Source organism: Branchiostoma floridae, chromosome 8 (genome assembly GCF_000003815.2).
Source record: "Branchiostoma floridae strain S238N-H82 chromosome 8, Bfl_VNyyK, whole genome shotgun sequence".
Taxonomy (NCBI): domain Eukaryota; kingdom Metazoa; phylum Chordata; class Leptocardii; order Amphioxiformes; family Branchiostomatidae; genus Branchiostoma; species Branchiostoma floridae.
In genome coordinates this window covers 14,802,182-14,820,542 of record NC_049986.1, presented here as the reverse complement: position 1 = coordinate 14,820,542, position 18,361 = coordinate 14,802,182, and the positions used below count along the sequence as shown (strand labels likewise).

General features: G+C 40.3%; 5 protein-coding genes and 1 long non-coding RNA gene across 7 annotated transcripts; 2 read left to right on the top strand and 4 right to left on the bottom strand.

The window, feature by feature from the left end:
* Nucleotides 1-9: 9 nt before the first annotated feature.
* On the bottom strand, nt 10-6,555 carry LOC118421352 (V-type proton ATPase subunit G-like). The gene is made up of 3 exons (XM_035828613.1): nt 6,387-6,555; nt 5,952-6,052; nt 10-764 (listed from the first exon to the last, which is right to left on the bottom strand). Exons 1-3 carry the CDS (start codon nt 6,466-6,468, stop codon nt 594-596), a joined length of 354 nt encoding a protein of 117 aa, XP_035684506.1. The 5' UTR covers nt 6,469-6,555; the 3' UTR covers nt 10-593.
* LOC118421349 lies at nt 1,014-4,071 on the top strand. 2 transcript variants are annotated; one of them, XM_035828610.1, is made up of 4 exons: nt 1,014-1,254; nt 1,845-1,921; nt 2,568-2,608; nt 3,415-4,071. In XM_035828610.1, the coding sequence occupies exons 1-4, from the start codon at nt 1,066-1,068 to the stop codon at nt 3,576-3,578; spliced, it is 471 nt and encodes a 156-aa protein (XP_035684503.1). In that variant the 5' UTR covers nt 1,014-1,065; the 3' UTR covers nt 3,579-4,071. The 2 variants fall into 2 exon arrangements, 1 of the variants encoding a protein (XP_035684503.1); XR_004831821.1 differs by lacking the exon at nt 1,845-1,921.
* On the bottom strand, nt 4,262-5,911 carry LOC118421355. The gene is made up of 2 exons (XR_004831822.1): nt 5,178-5,911; nt 4,262-4,636 (listed from the first exon to the last, which is right to left on the bottom strand). It is a non-coding gene; the product is annotated as an uncharacterized LOC118421355 (long non-coding RNA).
* Nucleotides 6,556-7,215: 660 nt separating the features above from the next.
* Nucleotides 7,216-12,342, top strand: LOC118421344 (alpha-aspartyl dipeptidase-like). The gene is made up of 8 exons (XM_035828600.1): nt 7,216-7,391; nt 8,119-8,207; nt 8,415-8,489; nt 8,870-8,949; nt 9,691-9,864; nt 10,397-10,456; nt 10,739-11,100; nt 11,553-12,342. Exons 1-7 carry the CDS (start codon nt 7,291-7,293, stop codon nt 10,907-10,909), a joined length of 750 nt encoding a protein of 249 aa, XP_035684493.1. The 5' UTR covers nt 7,216-7,290; the 3' UTR covers nt 10,910-11,100; nt 11,553-12,342.
* A 171-nt stretch (nt 12,343-12,513) lies between these two features.
* On the bottom strand, nt 12,514-14,255 carry LOC118421347 (zinc finger protein 79-like). Its single transcript, XM_035828608.1, has one exon. It carries the CDS (start codon nt 14,212-14,214, stop codon nt 13,591-13,593), a length of 624 nt encoding a protein of 207 aa, XP_035684501.1. The 5' UTR covers nt 14,215-14,255; the 3' UTR covers nt 12,514-13,590.
* On the bottom strand, nt 14,198-17,789 carry LOC118421324 (zinc finger protein 431-like). The gene is made up of 2 exons (XM_035828573.1): nt 17,522-17,789; nt 14,198-15,540 (listed from the first exon to the last, which is right to left on the bottom strand). The coding sequence occupies exon 2, from the start codon at nt 15,519-15,521 to the stop codon at nt 14,232-14,234; it is 1,290 nt and encodes a 429-aa protein (XP_035684466.1). The 5' UTR covers nt 15,522-15,540; nt 17,522-17,789; the 3' UTR covers nt 14,198-14,231.
* Between the last annotated feature and the right edge of the window lie 572 nt (nt 17,790-18,361).

Below are 18,361 nucleotides of genomic sequence, written 5' to 3'. Positions count from 1 at the left end.
TAACTTGACTTTTTTTAGATCCACTATATGAAGCCTACCTATGTATCAATAGGTAGGCTTCCTGTAGTGCCAATATCAAATCTTTTGAAATTGGGTAAATCAAAATATTGCTAGCTGTGAGGCTAGTGCCATTTGACAAGTACAGGTAAATGCAGCAATTAAAGGTCCCCATCAGAATATCAAAAACTAGTGTTACATAGCAAGTACATACGACTTATACTTATGGTATGTAATAAACAAAAAACAGTACTAGTTCTTATGCATAGAGGAATACTGTTTTCAGTTACTAGGCTAACATGGAGACAAATATTTATAACATGTTTTGACAAAGTTACAATCATGCAGCAGGATCTATATATTGTTAACACAGAAGTCACATAATTCACAATTTGACAAATTACTGACATTCAAATTTCACCCTACTCCAAGTACGATAATACGTGTAACCACATATATCATAAGTTAAATCTATATCCAATGACAACTAAAGCTATGACTGCAACTTTTTTCAATTTCATTCACTTCTTGAGTGGTGGAGATTATATTTCTAGCTTCTTTTGGAATATTTTGCACTATGTCTTATGTCCTAGGGCCTAGTTAACTTTGAGATTTTGGTGAAGCTCAGGTCTTATGTCATAAACCAGCTCCAAGATTCGCGCCATCACTTCATCCTTGTTCTGAGAGACGTTCTGGTTCAGTTCGTCCATCTTCTGCAACGTTTGCTCGTCCATGCGGCGCACAATGTCTGTTCTGGAACCCATGTGCTGGAAAAAAAAATCATTTGTAAATGCTCAAATTGCAAGCTACATTTAATATTTGAGGAAAAATACCACCATTTTCAACAAAGACATGCCAGGGTTTTCATAGGACAGTTTTATATTTGAAGCATTTCAGAGAATTCTGAATGACCTTGGGCCTTTCTTTCAAAGGGCAATGAAAATTGATTAATTTTTAATTTGATCATGAAATATTGTGTCATTTTTCATCACCATGCATGATGCATGATTTTAAAGGGGCATTCCACTCCAGAAGCGGGTATCATAATTCATCAGAGAATAAATTGTTATGCTTGAATCAAGTTTGTTTTGTCAAATGTACCATGACTTGAAGCCTGAACGCAGGGCGTGCATTATAGCGATCGACTTCTTGAATTCCCCGCTGGTCCCTTACCAACAATCCCAGAATTCAATGCGCATGGTGTTTTACGGACGGGCTGGATCGACGAAGCCGCCAAGGACTCTTCCAGTTGAAAAGGTTGGTACTGGCATAAATTTCGATGTTAGATGCTCAGGATTGCTTTTTTGGCTAGACTAAATATGTGTGCACAACCTCTATCAGAACTGGTAGGCAAACGCGTTCCAATCATTATTTGTGGGCCATTCTGTAGCGATCTGCCAATATGTAGATAGTCATTTTTAGATAGCAGAATGGTCCGTAAAAAGTTGCCAAATTTCTGTATTCCGAGGTACGCTGAGCATCAGACTTTTTGTGTACCTTCCTAAATGTCCGATAGTAATTTTACCGTTTTCGGTTTGCTCTCACTCACTCAGCGTACCGAGATATTGGGCCCGAAACTGACCATGAAAGTAGCGTGTTTACTGTTAGCGGCGTCATTTTTAGCCTCCACCAGGCCTTGCTACGGGGGTGCGTGGATCGTACAATTCGGGAAAAAAATCGGGAATTGGCCAAGGGAGTCAGTCCACGATTAGATTCACATTTCTCCTCCACGGCCGACCAACCTCTCTGGTAGCAAACCCTTGCCTTTGGCAAATTATTCTCCTTATGAAACCAGCGTAGTCAGTCTGGTATTGAGGCTATCCATATTTTGTTTTGACATACGTCAGATGCACGTGTATGGCGACAAGCGACTACTTTCAGCTCTCACTACAGTGCTAATATCTCTGCATCCTGAAAAGCTGAGGTCTTCAAACGTTTTGTGTACATTCCTAACTGTTTGATAGTAACTCGACTGCTTTCGTTATATTTGTAGTTATACCGTTTACGAGAAATCGGGCCTAAAATTGACCTTGCATTCAGAGTGTTTTCGGCTAGCGACGCCATTTTTTGTTGACATGTGATGACCTAGTTTACTACAGTGATAATATCTCTGCATCCTGAAAAGCTAAGGCCTTCAAACTTTTTGTGTACATTCCTAAATGTTTGATAGTAACTCGACTGCTTTCGTTATATTTGTAGTTATACCGTTTACGAGAAATCGGGCCTAAAATTGACCTTGCATTCAGAAGTGTTCGTGGCCACGCCATTTTTGTTGACATACGATTACCAAACTTTTACATTGTATTCAAGTGCTAACATCTCTCAGTCTGTATCCCCAAAAAATACGGTCTTCAAACTTTTTGTGTACATTCCAAAATGTCTGGTAGTCACTCGACTGCCTGTAGTTGTACAATTTACAAGAAATTGTTCCCAAGGTTGGCTAAGATAGCAGACACCGGAAGTGCAGGATTTGCAGAATTCCATAGCATGCAATAATGTCATAGAGTTCCATGTCTTTAAAATTATGCATAAACTGGTGCATAACTGCCACTTCTGTTTTTGTTTGATAGAAAAGAGAAGGACGTGGTCAAGGAAAAGCCCAAGTCAAAAGGTAATTTTTAATTTCATTACTAGTAGAAAAGTGTCCTCATGTGCCTACTTACATGTATGAATATTTATTTCTTAAAATGACAACACTGGATTTGTCAAGGGACATGATATGTTTGGTAAGATTACTTGTCCTGGTAAAAAAGATTGACAGAAGTGTATGATTTGGGCTAATGGACTAGGCACTGGTACCTCAAAGTCAAACCAAAATATTTATTGCACTAACAGATTTTGTAGTGCATGCAAAATCTAATCATTATCATGATAAGCTTATTATTGCTTCTTTCCTGGGAGTGACTCTGAAATTAATATAAGAAATGTTCTCTGTTTTGGCATGTAAAAGAATATGTGGCTACTATACTGTATAGTAGCTAGTGTAATCTATATTTAAAACCTTTCAAATATCCGATTTAAGAATTATAGTCAGTACAGTACTAATATATATTGGGTGCAGAAATGTGCTAAGCACTGTTATAAGTGATATGTTCTTTTGTAAGCAGCCCAGAAGCCATTCTTGCTTGCTTGTATGCTTGATGGATGTTATATTCAGAAAAGCCATCTTGGAGTTGGGTAATGTTGTAATACTAAGATCATACTAATAGTTCATGTATGGTCGATTTCAGCAAAAGGTTGACATGGAAGTGTCAGTTTTTGCATGGAAAGGGAGATAGAGTTTGTAAATTTCAGCCTCTCTTGTTATTCATGATTGTCATTTTTAACATAGATGCAAATGTGGCCTAGTATTATTTTGTCATCAATGAATATCTTAATCACAAGAACATTGTTGACTTCAGAATATATTCTTTGCAGTTGACCTAAGGCAGCGGTTGGACTACAGTAAGAGGCTAGGAGACTATGTGGTCAAAAACATCTATGAGAAGAATCAGGACTACACTTTCAAAAAGAAAGGTGTTGAAGGTTGTCATACACAGGCGTCGGGAGTTTTGTGGTGGCTAGGTGCTCCAAAAGCCTGACTTTCCAGGCCAGACAATAAAACTGCCATTGCACAGTACCGTTCAAGGTTTACAGGCTAGTAAACAAGTCTCGTTTGGAACTCTACTGTTTTCATGGTCATGTTTTCTCATTTTTGTTATGTTTTTTGTAGCATACATGCTTTATATGACAAAACTACATGTAGTTTCTGTTTTGAACGTTTCAAAACTGCTGCTGCTATTTCTCTTAGACACAAGAAATGTGAAAATATAAATATTAATTCATGAACATGCAACTTGAACATGTTGGCAGTAGCCCATATACTTCAGGTCAAATCCAGGTAGATCCTGATATACTGATTTTATATGACAGGCTATATTATTATGTTAATAAGGACAAGTTCCCATTGTATATCCAGTGGATCATTTTATTAATAAATATCCTGCCTACATGTCAGAAACAAATGCTGCTTTACAACAATATATGTGTGTCCACCAAAGTTTTCCCTGCCTATTTGTGAAAATTACACAGAAATGTAATAATTATTGTATATTGATATGATATACATGTCTTTCTTGCTGTATATCTAGTTCAAAGGAATATGAAAATAAGGATACTTAATATGTTCAAGGTTTCTATTTGGCCTGTTGTATAAAGCATGGATAGGTAGATAAATTTATACAGGTGAGGTAGATAGATGTCCGCATTTGGTTGAATGCACCTGTTATAGTGCAAATAATGTGGAAACTGTGTAACACTGTTATCAAGATTGTTTTATTTTAGCAGTAAAGCCTCACCCTAATTCTAATTCTAACCCCAAGCTTAACAAGAATGGATAACCCTAACAGTAAAAAGTTAGTAGAATACAGATTTATAGATCACTCTCTGGTTTAACGTCAGATCAATTTAGCAATTGAACATGTGGTGGCGAAATATCTTAACAGGAAAATGTCCTATGTAATTAGTCTCATCTTTAGAGGGATAGGTCTGTCTTATTTTGGTGACTGCACAGGCTGGAACCACGCGCCACACTGATCTCCCAAGATGATTCTTGTGGACCCAGCACGAAAACTGTCTGTACGCTGACAGTTGTAAGATTCTGGGAGAAACAAAAATGCATGTAAATTGTAATGTTATATTTTTTTGTATTAAAAGATTGCAACAAGTACACTGCTTGCCATTTTGTTTCAATCTGGTTATTTTCAGATCTTGGTATTGCCCTAACAGCCCCCCTCCAAACATTTCCAACTTTTCACACTAAATTGGTGGCACAAGTTATCACAAAACTGTCCATTTCTTCACACAAAAAGTACCGGAAACGAGGTTTGAAAACTTTTAGGTGCACAACATATCAGGTAATATACTGTAGTGAAAAAAGGTTCCTGAAAAATTTTAGTATGATTCATACTTACTAAGTTCAGAATGGTGCAGGTAAAATTTGTCTGGTGCAGGTAATTTTCAATGTTACCTGCACCAGTGCAGGTATACAAAAAAACAGTATTTCGAGTCCTGCTACTAGATTTATATACAGGTCACAAATTCGACCACATGTGGCTATGTTTCCGTAAGCTCACCATCGTGCGACCCCACACACAGATCGTGCAAAATAAATGGAACAGAAACACAAAATCTACATTTACCTATTTCTCAATGGCTCCCTGACATCTTCCAGTCCAAGTCATTTTGTCACTGTAGATAATATAAGTGCAGTTTTCAGTGCAGACCTCATGAGACGGGATGGAATTCCTCGTGTAGCTTGACGCATTTCAGCTGGCTACGGCCGCTCCCGACGCCCATACCGCTGCGATCGGGGTTGCTGTGGTCCACGGGATCTGTCAGCTCACGAAGGTCGTGGCAACACATACACTCACACACTGTAGGCTGCAGTTGCAATTGTAGTCATCACATCTGCACCATATGCTTCTTGGCGCTAGCATGCATGCAACCCTCCGTCTCGTAATCCCGGCCGTCCCGTGCCGCCCCTGGTTGCGTGGCGGTCCCAGCAAAGGCTTCTGCAGGCTGATTGTTCTCATCGCTACTCTCCGACTCTCCAGAATCACGTTCAGGCTCATATGCGTATGGCATAATGTCGTCTGAGTCGAACTCGTCTGAGACACGCACGGCCTGAGTCCGCCATGACACTTTGTCGTCTGCTTCGTGTTTTGATCTGTGCGGATGCCCATATTTGGAAAACCCGTGACGTCAGGTCAAAGCCGAGAATTGGAAGCGGTCCCACATGGGGGTTCATAGGTTTAGAACAGTGTTTGGTCGAAAAGTCAGTCGTGGTGATTTAGTCAAAAGTCGGGTGCATTTGTATTCCGAAGAGTGTAATATATATGGGAAAAATACTCGTTTCATGAGTGGAATCCCCCTTTAAATAACAAAAAAAAAAACAGGATGACAATTTCCTGTACCTTTTCCTGATGTTCCAGAAACTGCCTCTCTCTCTCCTGTCGGTATGTCTCTATCTCAGCCTGCGCCTCCTCCTTCGCCTGCTTCAAACGGCGGTTTTTACCTGGGGAAACATTTAACGTTATCAATTTTGACAACCAAATTTGATTCTTAATATCATCAGTTTTAAGTACTATAATTTTTTTGCCAACTACAGGGGTACAATGTAACCTTAACAATAATCTATGGTGAGTTTAATGGCATAATACTCGACAAAATTTCACATTTAGAGAAACGATGAAGGGCCAGGTGTCGTGATGATACATGATCATGACGTCAGCAACCGGCAACCCCAACATTTCACCTCAAATTGTGCAACTTATGTCAACATTAAACCACAAATTTTACGATGTTCTTGTCCTATATAATATTCATCATGTATCTGAACATCTCCTTACGTTTTCGGGCCTCTGCAACCTTCTCTGCGGCGCGTTTTTCTGCCGCGAGTAGCTGCTGGATGCCGGTGGTCTGACTCGCCATTTTGTGGATCTCGTGACGTCTGTGCAGGACCAGTCGACTTCTACACAGGGGTGTGATGGTCGGTGGCTCTGAAATTATTCATAGTGCCTGGTATTGAAGGTTTTCGGACAAGGCGGAATTAGTGAAAAATAAGTTTTGCCTCAAAATTACTTTGTATAAGAAATATGCAGAGTTCTTTAATATTAATATGAGGACCATTAACGTTACAATAAAGGTTGAAAAATCCATGGAAAGAAATTTACAGTATGAAATTAAAACACCTGGTGACCAATGATCAATTAATGGCATACAAGTTTGTTTTTTTTTTGCTTTAATTTCGTTCGTAGATTTTATTTACATTCCTGTCCGAGTGTATTTGTATGCATGTTTTCAAAAATTGCTATAAGTTAGCGATCTTTTTGCCATCACTACTTGTTTCTGTAAGTTGCTTGCGTTATAGCAGCTTATGTTAGCTAACAAAGTTTTGTAAAAATAAGAAACATGGCCATTTTATTTCACAGATAAGAGCAAATGGAAAGCTTTTTTTTTTTCTAATCAGTCTTGCAACAGAGCCATGAAACCTTTTATTAGTTTTAATCTCATTATAATCCAGGATGAGGCTCATTGGCCCAACTATCACTATCACTCCTCGGGTCTAACTTAAATTCTGTTGTGTCCAAAACAAAAGAATTTTATCAATTCTCTGGTAGCCATGCTTTGCTGGCAATATGTGGATATGAACTGACCCGCACCGCGTGCGTGAACGCACGCACGGAAACACAAACAGGCACAATGTGATGAATTTTGAACAGCCCCAGTGAAAGTGCGAGAGTGGACGACAAGATGGGGTCCAAGAGACGTTTGCTGCTGGTTTCCAACTCTACTCTGCACGGAAGTGGCTACCTGGACCACTGCGAGGCGCAGATCAAGAGTTTTCTGGGAAGGTAAGGTCTCCAAGTAGCTACACAGAAAGACTGTACAGTGTACTGTACACACATCCAGGGTGTTTTCTTTATAGCTTCCGCGTAGCACCACGTTAGCCACCGGCAAGTGCATCCGGCTCAGTCGCACATCGCGAAGGGTGGAACTCTTTGGCAAACGTCAAAACGCAAGTTATGAACAGGATAATAGACTCAGATTTGAAGGATTGAACTTAGAAAATTAACTTCTTTTGAATAGGCTCGAGTATTTGTTCGTACCGGACACTGAAAACAACACAAATTTCCGGCACATATGGCTGAGTGTCACGCACGTGTCAGTAGTAAGAGACCGGTATCTTCTCATCTTTGTTATGAATTTTTGGGAAGTATGACAAAGTCTTATAACCCCCTTTTACATTATCTTACCATTTTGTGTTCGTAACATTTCCCTTTTCTGGTCACGCCATCGGCACACACCATGTAAACAAATGGATCATTAATTGGCCGTTTTACAATGGAACCGCCCACTATAACACCTGTTCAGCTAGCTGGTAGCACAGATGTCCATGGAAGTCAACCTACCCAAAAGGGCATATCATACTGCAATGGCAATAACTTAAAGGCCAATAAAACTTTTCATTTCCACAACATATGGATATCTTGTTGTTCTCATCTCCAAGCAGATGTGTGGTGTTTTTATTTTTTTCAGCCATGAGTACCTGTGTAACAGTGTTGTTTTCTTTCTCCACAGCCAGGTGAAGACAGTGCTGTTCATACCTTATGCCCTGCACGACAGAGATGGCTACGCCAAGATAGCACGGACAAAGTACGAAAGCATGGGTAAGATTAGACAGTTTTTTTATTCTTACACAAGTTACAGATGCATTGCTAACGTTGCCATGCCATTATCAATATTTATTGATTGTACTGAAATCTGCTTTGTTGAAGATAATCTTGCTTCTAAAACTGTGCCACTAAAAAAAACTAAAAAATATAGACTACTAGATTTAATAATTGTATGTTTAACATCTCTGATGTCATTTTTAGGGTACAAACTGGACAGCATCCACGAACAGCCAGACCCTGTGGCAGCAGTGAAGGCTGCAGAGGCAATATTCATTGGTAAGGATAGGATCGTCTTCTGACACTACAGTACACCATTTCACATAATACAGCAATGTGATTTCTATTGCAATATTTCATAAACAACAACATCATTATTGTCTACTCTCCAAGCAGAGGTAGGCGGGGAAGATTGTAATCTTTTTCTCAATTTCTGTCTGTTCTGTGGATGGGAAACTAGGGATATGACAAATTGGTGGCAAAGTCTTTCTAACTAAGTTGCACCAACCTCTGCCAGGAGTGTGTGATTGACAAGTTAAACTACAGTATATTCTACATGAAACAACATTATATTCTTGTGTTGTGTTCTCTGACCATACTTGACTCCATAAAGAACTTCTGTTGAAAGAGTAAATGTGACATGCCACATATTTGTACAGGTGGTGGTAACACCTTCCGTCTCCTGAAGGCTCTCTATGACAACAAGATTGTCTCTGAGATAAAGAAGAGAGTGTTTGAGGTATGACATTTTACTCGACTATTTCTATGTTAGGATGATATGTAGTTACCACTCAACAATGCTTACATTTAGATATAGTTGTATTCATATGCGCGTGCAGTACTAATTATTGCAGGGTAAGGGGCAAGCAGCCTTGGAATTTGAAAAATGCCCAGATAAGCATAGAAGCCATAGATGGTAAAACAGTCCTTTCAAAATCACGCCTTTCAACCTGTCCCAGTTGTTGTTTATTCATTTGAATCAGGCACCTGGTCCATATATACACATGCCAAAAAAAAAAAAGAATATAACAGATATAACAATATACCTATAGTCCTATACCTTAGCTTATTATCTTCAAAATGCTATGTTAAAAAACACCTTTACATAATGCCTCCAGAAGGTGCTGAGATTGTAGGAATCTGAGTGGACAAGTACCTGGATGATGGCAGAGCAGTCAAGAGACGAATGAATGTGTCAGTTTTGTATCAGATAGCGTGAAATGTATCAAGCCTATTACTGGCAAATGTAAAACTGGTGCTGGTCTGCCTACTAACAGCAAACAACATTCAACAAGGGTGATATGGTATGCAACACGTAATTAGAAGATTGCACCCCACTCTGTGGTTTGGGAGAAATAGTACATAGATGATTCATCATCAAACTTGCTATAGCTAACTAACCAATAGAAATGTGATGCCCTACCATCATGATGATCCTTGTACTGTAACAATTGATAACTGTGTATTCCTGCTGTCCCAGGATGGCATGCCGTACATCGGCTCCAGTGCAGGGACCAACGTCTCCACCATCAGCATCAGCACCACCAACGACATGCCCATCGTCCAGCCGCCCACGTTTGAGGCCATCGGCCTGGTCCCCTTCAACATTAACCCTCATTTCCTGGACCCTGATCCTAACAGCACACACCAAGGGGTAAGTACAAGGTTAACCCTTGTTTCCTGCACCCTGATCCTAACAGCACAAACTAAGGCGTAAGTATAACATTAACCCTTGTTTCCTGCACCCTGATCCTAACAGAACACACCAAGGGTTAAGTGCAACGTTAACCCTTGTTTCCTAGACCCTGACCCTAACAGAACAGAACATACCAAGGGATAAGTACAGTGTACATGTAAGTGCACACAGGAAATTTAGCCATTGAATTCTAAATACTTTCTACAGAATGATGCCCTTGAAAGTTGAAGCCTTTTTCTCTGAAAGGAGATTCAGGGCATTCACAAAGCAATCTGAAATCAACATGGAAGTACATTATGGTGCTTGAAGTACTTTGAAATATTTTTCATCAAGCCTGCGGAGTCAAGTTAGTAGTTTCTGTTGGATACCTTTAGTATATGTGACCTTTACATACATAAGAGAGCAGTGTCTATCATGGGTGACTTTGTACAAGAACATTTTTAAAAAAAGAGTACTGCTGAAAAACTAACAGAGTACTTCTGTGTTTCAGGAAACCAGAGAGACGAGGATAAAACAGTATCACGAGGAGGATGACACACCAGCAGTGTTGGTAAGAAACTCCCTTTATTATATATAATGTAGGCCATGCAGTAGGAGTACATATATCTAGTTCAAGAATTTGTTTTGTGAAAATTGTTTGGGGAAAAACTACTGTACATTGAAACCTGTACCTTTTTTGTGGGGAAATCTCCACCAAAATTTCATGGCACAGCGGATGTATTTCCAGCGTATTACAACAGTATGAAAACTTTCTTTCCTCCAACCCCAAAATAAAACTACTGCATAGGTAAATTAAATTACAGGATAAAAAAATCATTTCTTTCCTGTGCAGGGCCTGCGTGAAGGAGGCATCCTCCATGTGGAGGGAGACAAGGCGACTCTGAAGGGCACGACCAAGGCTCGGCTGTTCCTCAGGGGGAAGGAACCCACAGAGCATGAGCAGGGAACAGACTTCAGCTTCCTACTGGACAGCAAGAACTACCAGCTGGACATCAAGTTGTGAACACAGTAGATGCCTAGTACACTGTATTTCACTTAATGATTTGAGTTAAAAGTCAGTTTCTCAATACAAAAGTTACTCAAGCAAATGGATAAGTTTTGAAAATGGTCTGATATTTCAGATGCTGTCTTTCATCAAAGTTGCTTGGGTAAATTTTATACTGAGAGCACCTCTTAACAAGGATAACCTCATAGGTAGTGGTGTGTACCTAAAGCCCGGACTTGGAATTGGTCCTAAAAATGTTTAGGTCCAAGTCCAAAAAAAAACCTATATGTCCGGAGCCAAGTCCGGACTTGCAAAAAGCTAGCTGTCACTTATGTTCCCTTTTTTTGTTCTAAACCATCTAAAACCTTCGGAATCCATAGACAGTGAAATTTGCACTGGTAAAAGACAAAAAACATGTCACACTTTACACTGGCTCTATATAATTTGCATGCATTTTTCACATTGCATTTCATGCTAACATGCAATTTTATGTGCACCACCCCCCCTCCTCCTCAAAAAAAAAAAATTCTAGTGCACATACATGTAATATGCAATGATGGGTTCAAGTCTGGACTTAAAGTCTGGACCTGAACCTTAACTGCTGGACCTGAATCCGGACCTGAACCTGAATATGAGTTTAGGTACCCGCCACTACTCATAGGATAACTTTATTTCTTCTTCATTTTTCAGCATACATTGATATTGCGCCTATTGAAAAATATTCTATTTACAGTTATGAGTTATGAAATTACAGTGGTGCAACTTTGAAAAGCCATGAATTAATATTGTGATGTTAAGTGCAAACACTAGGTCATGAACAACTTATACATAAGATAATAGGTTACTTTAATAATATCATATTTACAAATGAAAGTGTGATTATCGTATTGCTGCTCTTTAGTTAATACATTAGACAAACTAATTCTAGACTATCAGTAATGAAGCAGGGTTGAATAGTTTTCAAATAAAATGATTGGACTTATGCCAATTTTGACCATCTTCAGTTACTATCAATTTTGTTTTCAACAGGGACTGTTTTAAAGGTAGAGTATGTACCTCCAAATTTTCGATGTTGGAAGAAAATTTATAGTAATTGTATGCTTACGTGACTGATGAACCTCTTCAATGAACTTCAGTCACGTAAAGGAATGCACAATCCACCACTCCTAGATCCTAAGTTGTTATGCAGATTGCTCATTCCTTTACAGTTCAGCTATGCTTCAGAATGATTTCCACCAACACAGATGTACTTATCAGCATCTTTAACTTGTGCCATATACTTATTTTCTTGAGTACCTTTGTTGAATCATGTCAAGTGTGCCAACCTATTTGTTATCATGCAGAATATGAAAGCAGCAATGTTTTGGATTTTGACTTGCAAAAATTGAACAAGGACGTTTAAGGGTGTTTGTTGTACCCCCATCAGAACTGGAGATAGTCATGATTCCAAATTCTTAGGAATAGAAATTAGAAGAAAACATGTTTCGATTTGATTTGCTTTCAAACATTGCCTTTTCAAGTTTGGATACTAATAGTAGAAATTACTAGACTAAGTGGTTATTTCACTCGATGATCATGACTGAATGTCTGAATCACTAAAAAAACATACAAATCAAACCATCTTTACAGAGCATATTGCCTTTATTGTTCTAAATATGTCTGATATTCACACAGTACATATTCATGTCACATGTTTAGTACAGCTAATTTCTAAAAATGGTGGAAGGGATTAGTCAAAGTTAAAAGTATGACATATTTACAAACTAACAACATCTCAATAGGATTTTGGTCGTTAGAGGCTTGACCTGACAGAGGGTGTTGTTTTACATACCAACTAAAGGCCTCATGTTATGCAACTCTTCTCTACTATCTAGACTATATGCATAGGTCTTATAAGGATAATTGTCAAAGTCTATGTCAGACAGTTGTACATGTCACCTTCCCTTAAGCCTTGCACAGTTCCATTACATGGAGCTATTTTATCCACACTCAAATACGTCAAACTAAGAGAGGCACTATACCTACCATACAGACTTCTTCTAATTATAATATCAAACTACGATCATACAATGATCTTGCTTTTTCTTCACGTACTGTGGTGCACTTGAAAAACACTACAAATATCATATATATTTTGTTTTCTCTGTAATGCTGTTCTATCACTTGGAGTCCTAGGTACACAAGTACATCATCATTCTCATTATTATCAATATCTAATCTAGAAGTGTGGGTTCGCGAACGTTTTTTTCCAAGACACTACAAAAAATGGGAGAACAATGTTAAGGTTAGTCGTCATTACAATAAAATAAATGAAAGAACCACACAATTTTCAATGATTATTTCAATAGTCAATGGGGCAAAACCCCATGACAGTCAATACTATTCCTAAATTTTAAGATAAACAGCAATTGTAGTGCTTGTCTCTAGCCTTGACAAAGACAATACAGTCAGATCACCATCAATCGTACAAAATTGTCTACATCCATCAACTTCTACAACATGATATTTGTGTCAGTGAATGACACATTCACAAGCACTTTTGTGGCTGCTCCCTACTTGTCTCTTTTGATGTTTGCTCTTAGAGTACTTATCTGGTGGAAGCTCCTACTGTGTTTTCTTTCACAAATAACAGTTATTGTTCTTCCAACAAATAACAGTTATTGTTCTTCCAACTCACTAAACTGCTTGCTGCACTCCTTTTATGTGTGAAGTTTCCCCCCAGTGTGAGTCTTCCTATGTTTCTTCAGAGTACACAGATGACTGAACTGCCTGCTGCACTCCTCACACCTGTAAGGTTTTTCTCCTGTGTGAGTCTTCATATGACTCTTCAGATTTCCCAGATGACTGAACTGCTTGCTGCACTCCTCACATCTGTATGGCTTCTCCCCAGTGTGAGTTCTAATATGGATCTTCAGAGAACCAAGCTCACTGAAATGCCTGCTGCATTCCTCACATTTGTACGGCTTCTCCCCAGTATGAGTCCTCATATGGTTCTTCAGAGACCTCAGCTCACTAAACTGTTTGCTGCACTCCTCACAGGTGTACGGCTTCTCTCCTGTGTGAGTCTTCATATGACTCTTCAGATTTCCCAGCTGACTGAACTGCTTGCTGCACTCCTGACATCTGTATGGCTTCTCACCAGTGTGAGTCCTCATATGTTGTTTCAGAGAACCCAGCTCACTGAACCGCCTGCTGCACTCCTCACATTTGTAAGGTTTCTCTCCAGTATGAGTCTTCATATGTGTCTTCAGAGTGTGCAGATGACTGAACTGTTTGCTGCACTTCTCACAGGTGTGATGTTTCTCACCCGTGTGAGTCTTCATATGACTCTTCAGATTTCCTATATGACTGAACTGTTTGCTGCACTCCTCACATGTGTAAGGTTCTCACCTGTGTGACTCCTCATATGACTCTTCAGATTTCCCTGATGACTGAACTGTTTGCTGCACTCATCACATCTGTACGGCTTCTCACCGGTGTGAGTCTTTATATGACTCTTCAGACTATACAGATCACTAAACTGTTTGCTGCACTCCTCACATACATAACGTTTCTCGCCAGTATGAGTCTTCATATGCGTCTTCAGATGATCCAGCCTACTGAACCGCTTGTTGCACTCCTCACACCCGTACGGCTTCTCACCGGTGTGAGTTCTTATATGCTGCTTCAGACGAAACAGTCGACTGAACTGTCTGCTGCACTCCTCGCATCTGTAAGGTTTCTCACCGGTGTGAGTCCTCATATGGATCTTTAGAGTGCCTTTATCACTGAAGTGTTGACTGCACTCCTCACACCTGTATGGCTTCTCTCCAGTGTGAGTCTTCATATGACTCTTCAGATTAGTCGAGAAACTGAACTGTCTGCTGCACTCCTGGCATCTGTAGGGTTTCTCACCGGTGTGGGCCCGCATATGATTCTTCAGACGTTCCAGCCGAATAAACTGTTTGCTGCACTCGTCACACCTGTACGGCTTTTCACCGGTGTGAGTCCGCATGTGCATCTTCAGAGCACCTGGCTGACTGAACTGTCTGCTGCATTTCTCACACTTATATGGCTTTTCACCTGTGTGAGTCCTAAGGTGCATCTTCAAAGAAGTCGGGTGAGCGAATTGTCTGCTGCATGTCTCACATTTGTAGGGTTTCTCTCCGGTGTGAGTCAGCATATGCTTCTTTAGATCACCCAGGTCACGGAACTGTCGGCTGCACTCCTCACATCTGTACGGCTTCTCTCCAGTGTGAGTCCGCATATGCCTCTTCAGAGCACATGACTGAGTAAACCGTTTGCTGCACTCCTCACATTTATAGGGTTTCTCACCGGTGTGCGTCCTCATATGTGTCTTTAAAATACTCAGCAGACTGAACTGTCGGTTGCACTCCTCACACCTGTGTGGCTTCTCTCCGGTGTGAGTAAGCATATGGATCTTCAGAGGACCCGGCCCACTGAAGTGTTTGCTGCACACCTCACACCTCGGCTTTTCACCAGTGTGTCGAGTACGCATGTGATACTTCAGCTGACTCGGTTTACAAAATTCTTTGTCACACTTGCTACATTTGTAGGTGCGCGGAAGATCCTCTCCACATCCCTCCCTGTCCTCCTGTTCTTTCAGACGAGATACAGCTGTGGTTGCCATGTTGGCCGAGTCTCGGACACTACAGGACGAAAAAACGCAAAGAAACAATTAGAAATTATGAGTGATGTAGAGCTAGGCTTAAACTAATAGGACTTAGCTTTCCAAGTACCTGTTGAAATCCGGCTGGCATAGAAACCCGGCAGTAAGAAAATGCTATGACCTTCCATACCATCAGCATGAAGAGTAGTCTTCAAGCAGATGTTGGACCCACGCAGTCAGTGCCTCTAAGGATGTTTCTAAGCCGACCTGCATCTTTCCAGTGGTTCGATATTTTTTTTCATCAACAACAATGTAACAAGCTGAGCTGGACCCTGTATCTGCTTGGAGATCATGTTTGGCCATCCCATTACTCACTGAGTATACCCCAATTAATCTCCAAGCAGATCCTACAATGGCATAAGATACATGTAGTGCATGTACCAAACTGGCCAAGGAGTGTAGTCAGCCAAGAGGTGTACATTTGGCCCGGTAGCGAAACACACTCCTAAGCCGGCTTCACTCCTCTGCCAGCTTTTGATACTACAGAATTACCAATATGTATATCCAGACGTCTCTACATAATATAAGTATAGATACCGGTAAGCTGAGATTCTACAAAACTTTTAAATCTGTATACGCTAGAGAGAAGTACTTAGAACTAGTTGATTTCGAGCTGCGCTCCGCAATAAGCAAAGTCAGAATTAGCGCTCACCCTCTTGAGGTGGAAAAGGGAGATACAAGAGATTACCAGTGTGTGAAAGGATGTGTAAATATTGTACATCTAAAGCAGTGGGAGACGAAACACATTTCATTTCCAAATGTTCATTCAACGAAACCGAAAGAATCACCCTGTTTAGAGAAGTCACAAAGACTTATCCCAACTTCCCCACATTGACAGAAGAAAAGAAAGCCACTTTTCTCTTGAAATAGCAGAACCCACAAATTTTAGAAAATATGGGGCTTTTCGTCTCCCTCTGCTTCCAAAAAAGAAGTCAAACCCAACCTGTTTAGAAATAGCCAACACTAGTATTAGATTAGAATATTGTTTATGACTGTCCATTGTCACTATGTGTATACCATATACTTGCAATTAGCTCTCGGGCACGAACTTGCAAATAAACTTCTTTCTATATACTATCTTATGCTACCGTAAGATCAGCTTGGAGATTACACCCCAAACCCTTTGAATGAATAACTACTACTGTCAGACACATAACTGTGCAGAATGAATAACAAAGGGGTCAAGGGGAGACCTCCGACATACTTCACGCAACGGCCTTTGTTGCTTGGTTGCAAATAGCCCACATGAAAAACGACTGTTTGTGTATTTCAAAAAAGTTAGGATCTACTAGATTTACGAGCGATTTGGACCGACTGGAAGTGTAATCACTCGGCCTATGGAAATAGGATATTTCTGGAAGACAACGGAAACTATTGCTACAAGCTGTCTGAAAATGCTTTCCAAGTAATGAAATATACACTCAAGTAGTCCCTTAGGATTCAAAACGAGAAAGATGTAATGTTTCTTCAAAATTTGTGCCAGAAGCATGATGGGGACATGTTCTGACGGGGAAAGTGAATGACGGGAAACTGTCCAGAAACCCTTGTGAAAGCCCTCATGTACAGATACCACAATTTGGGTAGCCTGTTGCCAGGCCTTACAGAGGCCAGTTTAGCTAATCTCCAAGCTGATCCTACGGTAGCATAAGATAGAATCAAAAGCTGGCAGAGGAGTGAAGCCGGCTTAGGAGTGTGTTTCGCTACCGGGGCAAATGTACACCTCTTGGCTGACTGCACTCCTTGGCCAGTTTAGTACATGTACTATCTTATGCCATTGTAGGATCTGCTTGGAGATTAACCTTGGCCCAGGTTGAAAATCGCGATTCAGCGCTCCCCAAGAGACAACCGCTGCCGCTGCAGAAGTCTACGAAGGAGGCTAGTTTCGTACGTCATTCTTTGCCAGACAACACAGCCATCAAGCAGTTAACCTGACAGGCTGGAAACAAAAACAAAAGCCTTACCTTATTCGCTGTATTAAACAAGTTGCTTTTCCTTGAGAGTTGTCTAACACCGCTTGCTTGGACGCCGGATTGTGTACGTACCCACTCACTCACAGCTGCAGATTTGAATGTGACGTATTCCGTTTGACCAAAAAGGTTATCCCACATGCGACCAATCAGTGCTCTCTTCTGAAGCACTCACGTGAGGGCGACTTTTGTTGTCGCGCCAACCCGTTTTTGTTCTGATTGTCTACACATGCCAGGAACATTATGTAGACTATATAATGTGCTTTTAAAAAAACTATGTACTGTAATTTGCACACGCCAAGGTACATACACAAACGAAATGATGATTTCAAGTTTTGCCTGGCATTGCTTTACAAAGGCAAGGACGTCCTTGACAAAGGCAAATAGGGGTGTGTATCAAAGATCATCAAAGTTTATTTACCAGTTCGCAGTTTGGAGGTTTTCTTTCCAAGTTATGTCAAGAACATTATGTCCTTGGTTATATCTCGGATCAACACGAATTTGAACAATTTTGATAAATAAGCTCTAAAATTGTCTCAATGCTTTAAAGAAACATTTTTCTTGTGTCTCTGAGACGACCTAGAGGATTACACGCGACAAGTTTCGGTTTTACAAGAAGAAGGTCGACAGATGTGAATTCTGTTGACCATCATACCCATACAGGCCTACAAACAAAAGTCAGTACCAAACCATTGTGTTTGCACAAAAGCTGGATTCACCCGGAGCAGACAAAGGACCATTTTACAGCAAATACTTCTTCTTGTCCTTTTCGTCCTGCCGGACGATCAGTTCAGATGGACTCGGCGATGTGCAACCAGACCCGCTCCACTCCTG

Bases quoted from the DNA above. Each gene is read 5' to 3' on its own strand.
- LOC118421352 (XM_035828613.1), bottom strand. From the start codon at position 6,468: ATGGCGAGTCAGACCACCGGCATCCAGCAGCTACTCGCGGCAGAAAAA. The intron at 6,053-6,386 runs GTAAGGAGATGT...ATGTTTCCCCAG, and splicing joins GGTTGCAGAGGCCCGAAAAC to GTAAAAACCGCCGTTTGAAG. The intron at 765-5,951 runs GTACAGGAAATT...TTTTTTTTCCAG, and splicing joins TTCTGGAACATCAGGAAAAG to CACATGGGTTCCAGAACAGA.
- LOC118421349 (XM_035828610.1), top strand. From the start codon at position 1,066: ATGCTTGAATCAAGTTTGTTTTGTCAAATGTACCATGACTTGAAGCCT. The intron at 1,922-2,567 runs GTCTTCAAACGT...TTTGTTTGATAG, and splicing joins CTGCATCCTGAAAAGCTGAG to AAAAGAGAAGGACGTGGTCA. The intron at 2,609-3,414 runs GTAATTTTTAAT...TATTCTTTGCAG, and splicing joins GGAAAAGCCCAAGTCAAAAG to TTGACCTAAGGCAGCGGTTG.
- LOC118421347 (XM_035828608.1), bottom strand. From the start codon at position 14,214: ATGAAGACTCACACGGGTGAGAAACATCACACCTGTGAGAAGTGCAGC.
- LOC118421344 (XM_035828600.1), top strand. From the start codon at position 7,291: ATGGGGTCCAAGAGACGTTTGCTGCTGGTTTCCAACTCTACTCTGCAC. The intron at 8,950-9,690 runs GTATGACATTTT...CTGCTGTCCCAG, and splicing joins TAAAGAAGAGAGTGTTTGAG to GATGGCATGCCGTACATCGG. The intron at 10,457-10,738 runs GTAAGAAACTCC...TTTCCTGTGCAG, and splicing joins ATGACACACCAGCAGTGTTG to GGCCTGCGTGAAGGAGGCAT.
- LOC118421324 (XM_035828573.1), bottom strand. From the start codon at position 15,521: ATGGCAACCACAGCTGTATCTCGTCTGAAAGAACAGGAGGACAGGGAG.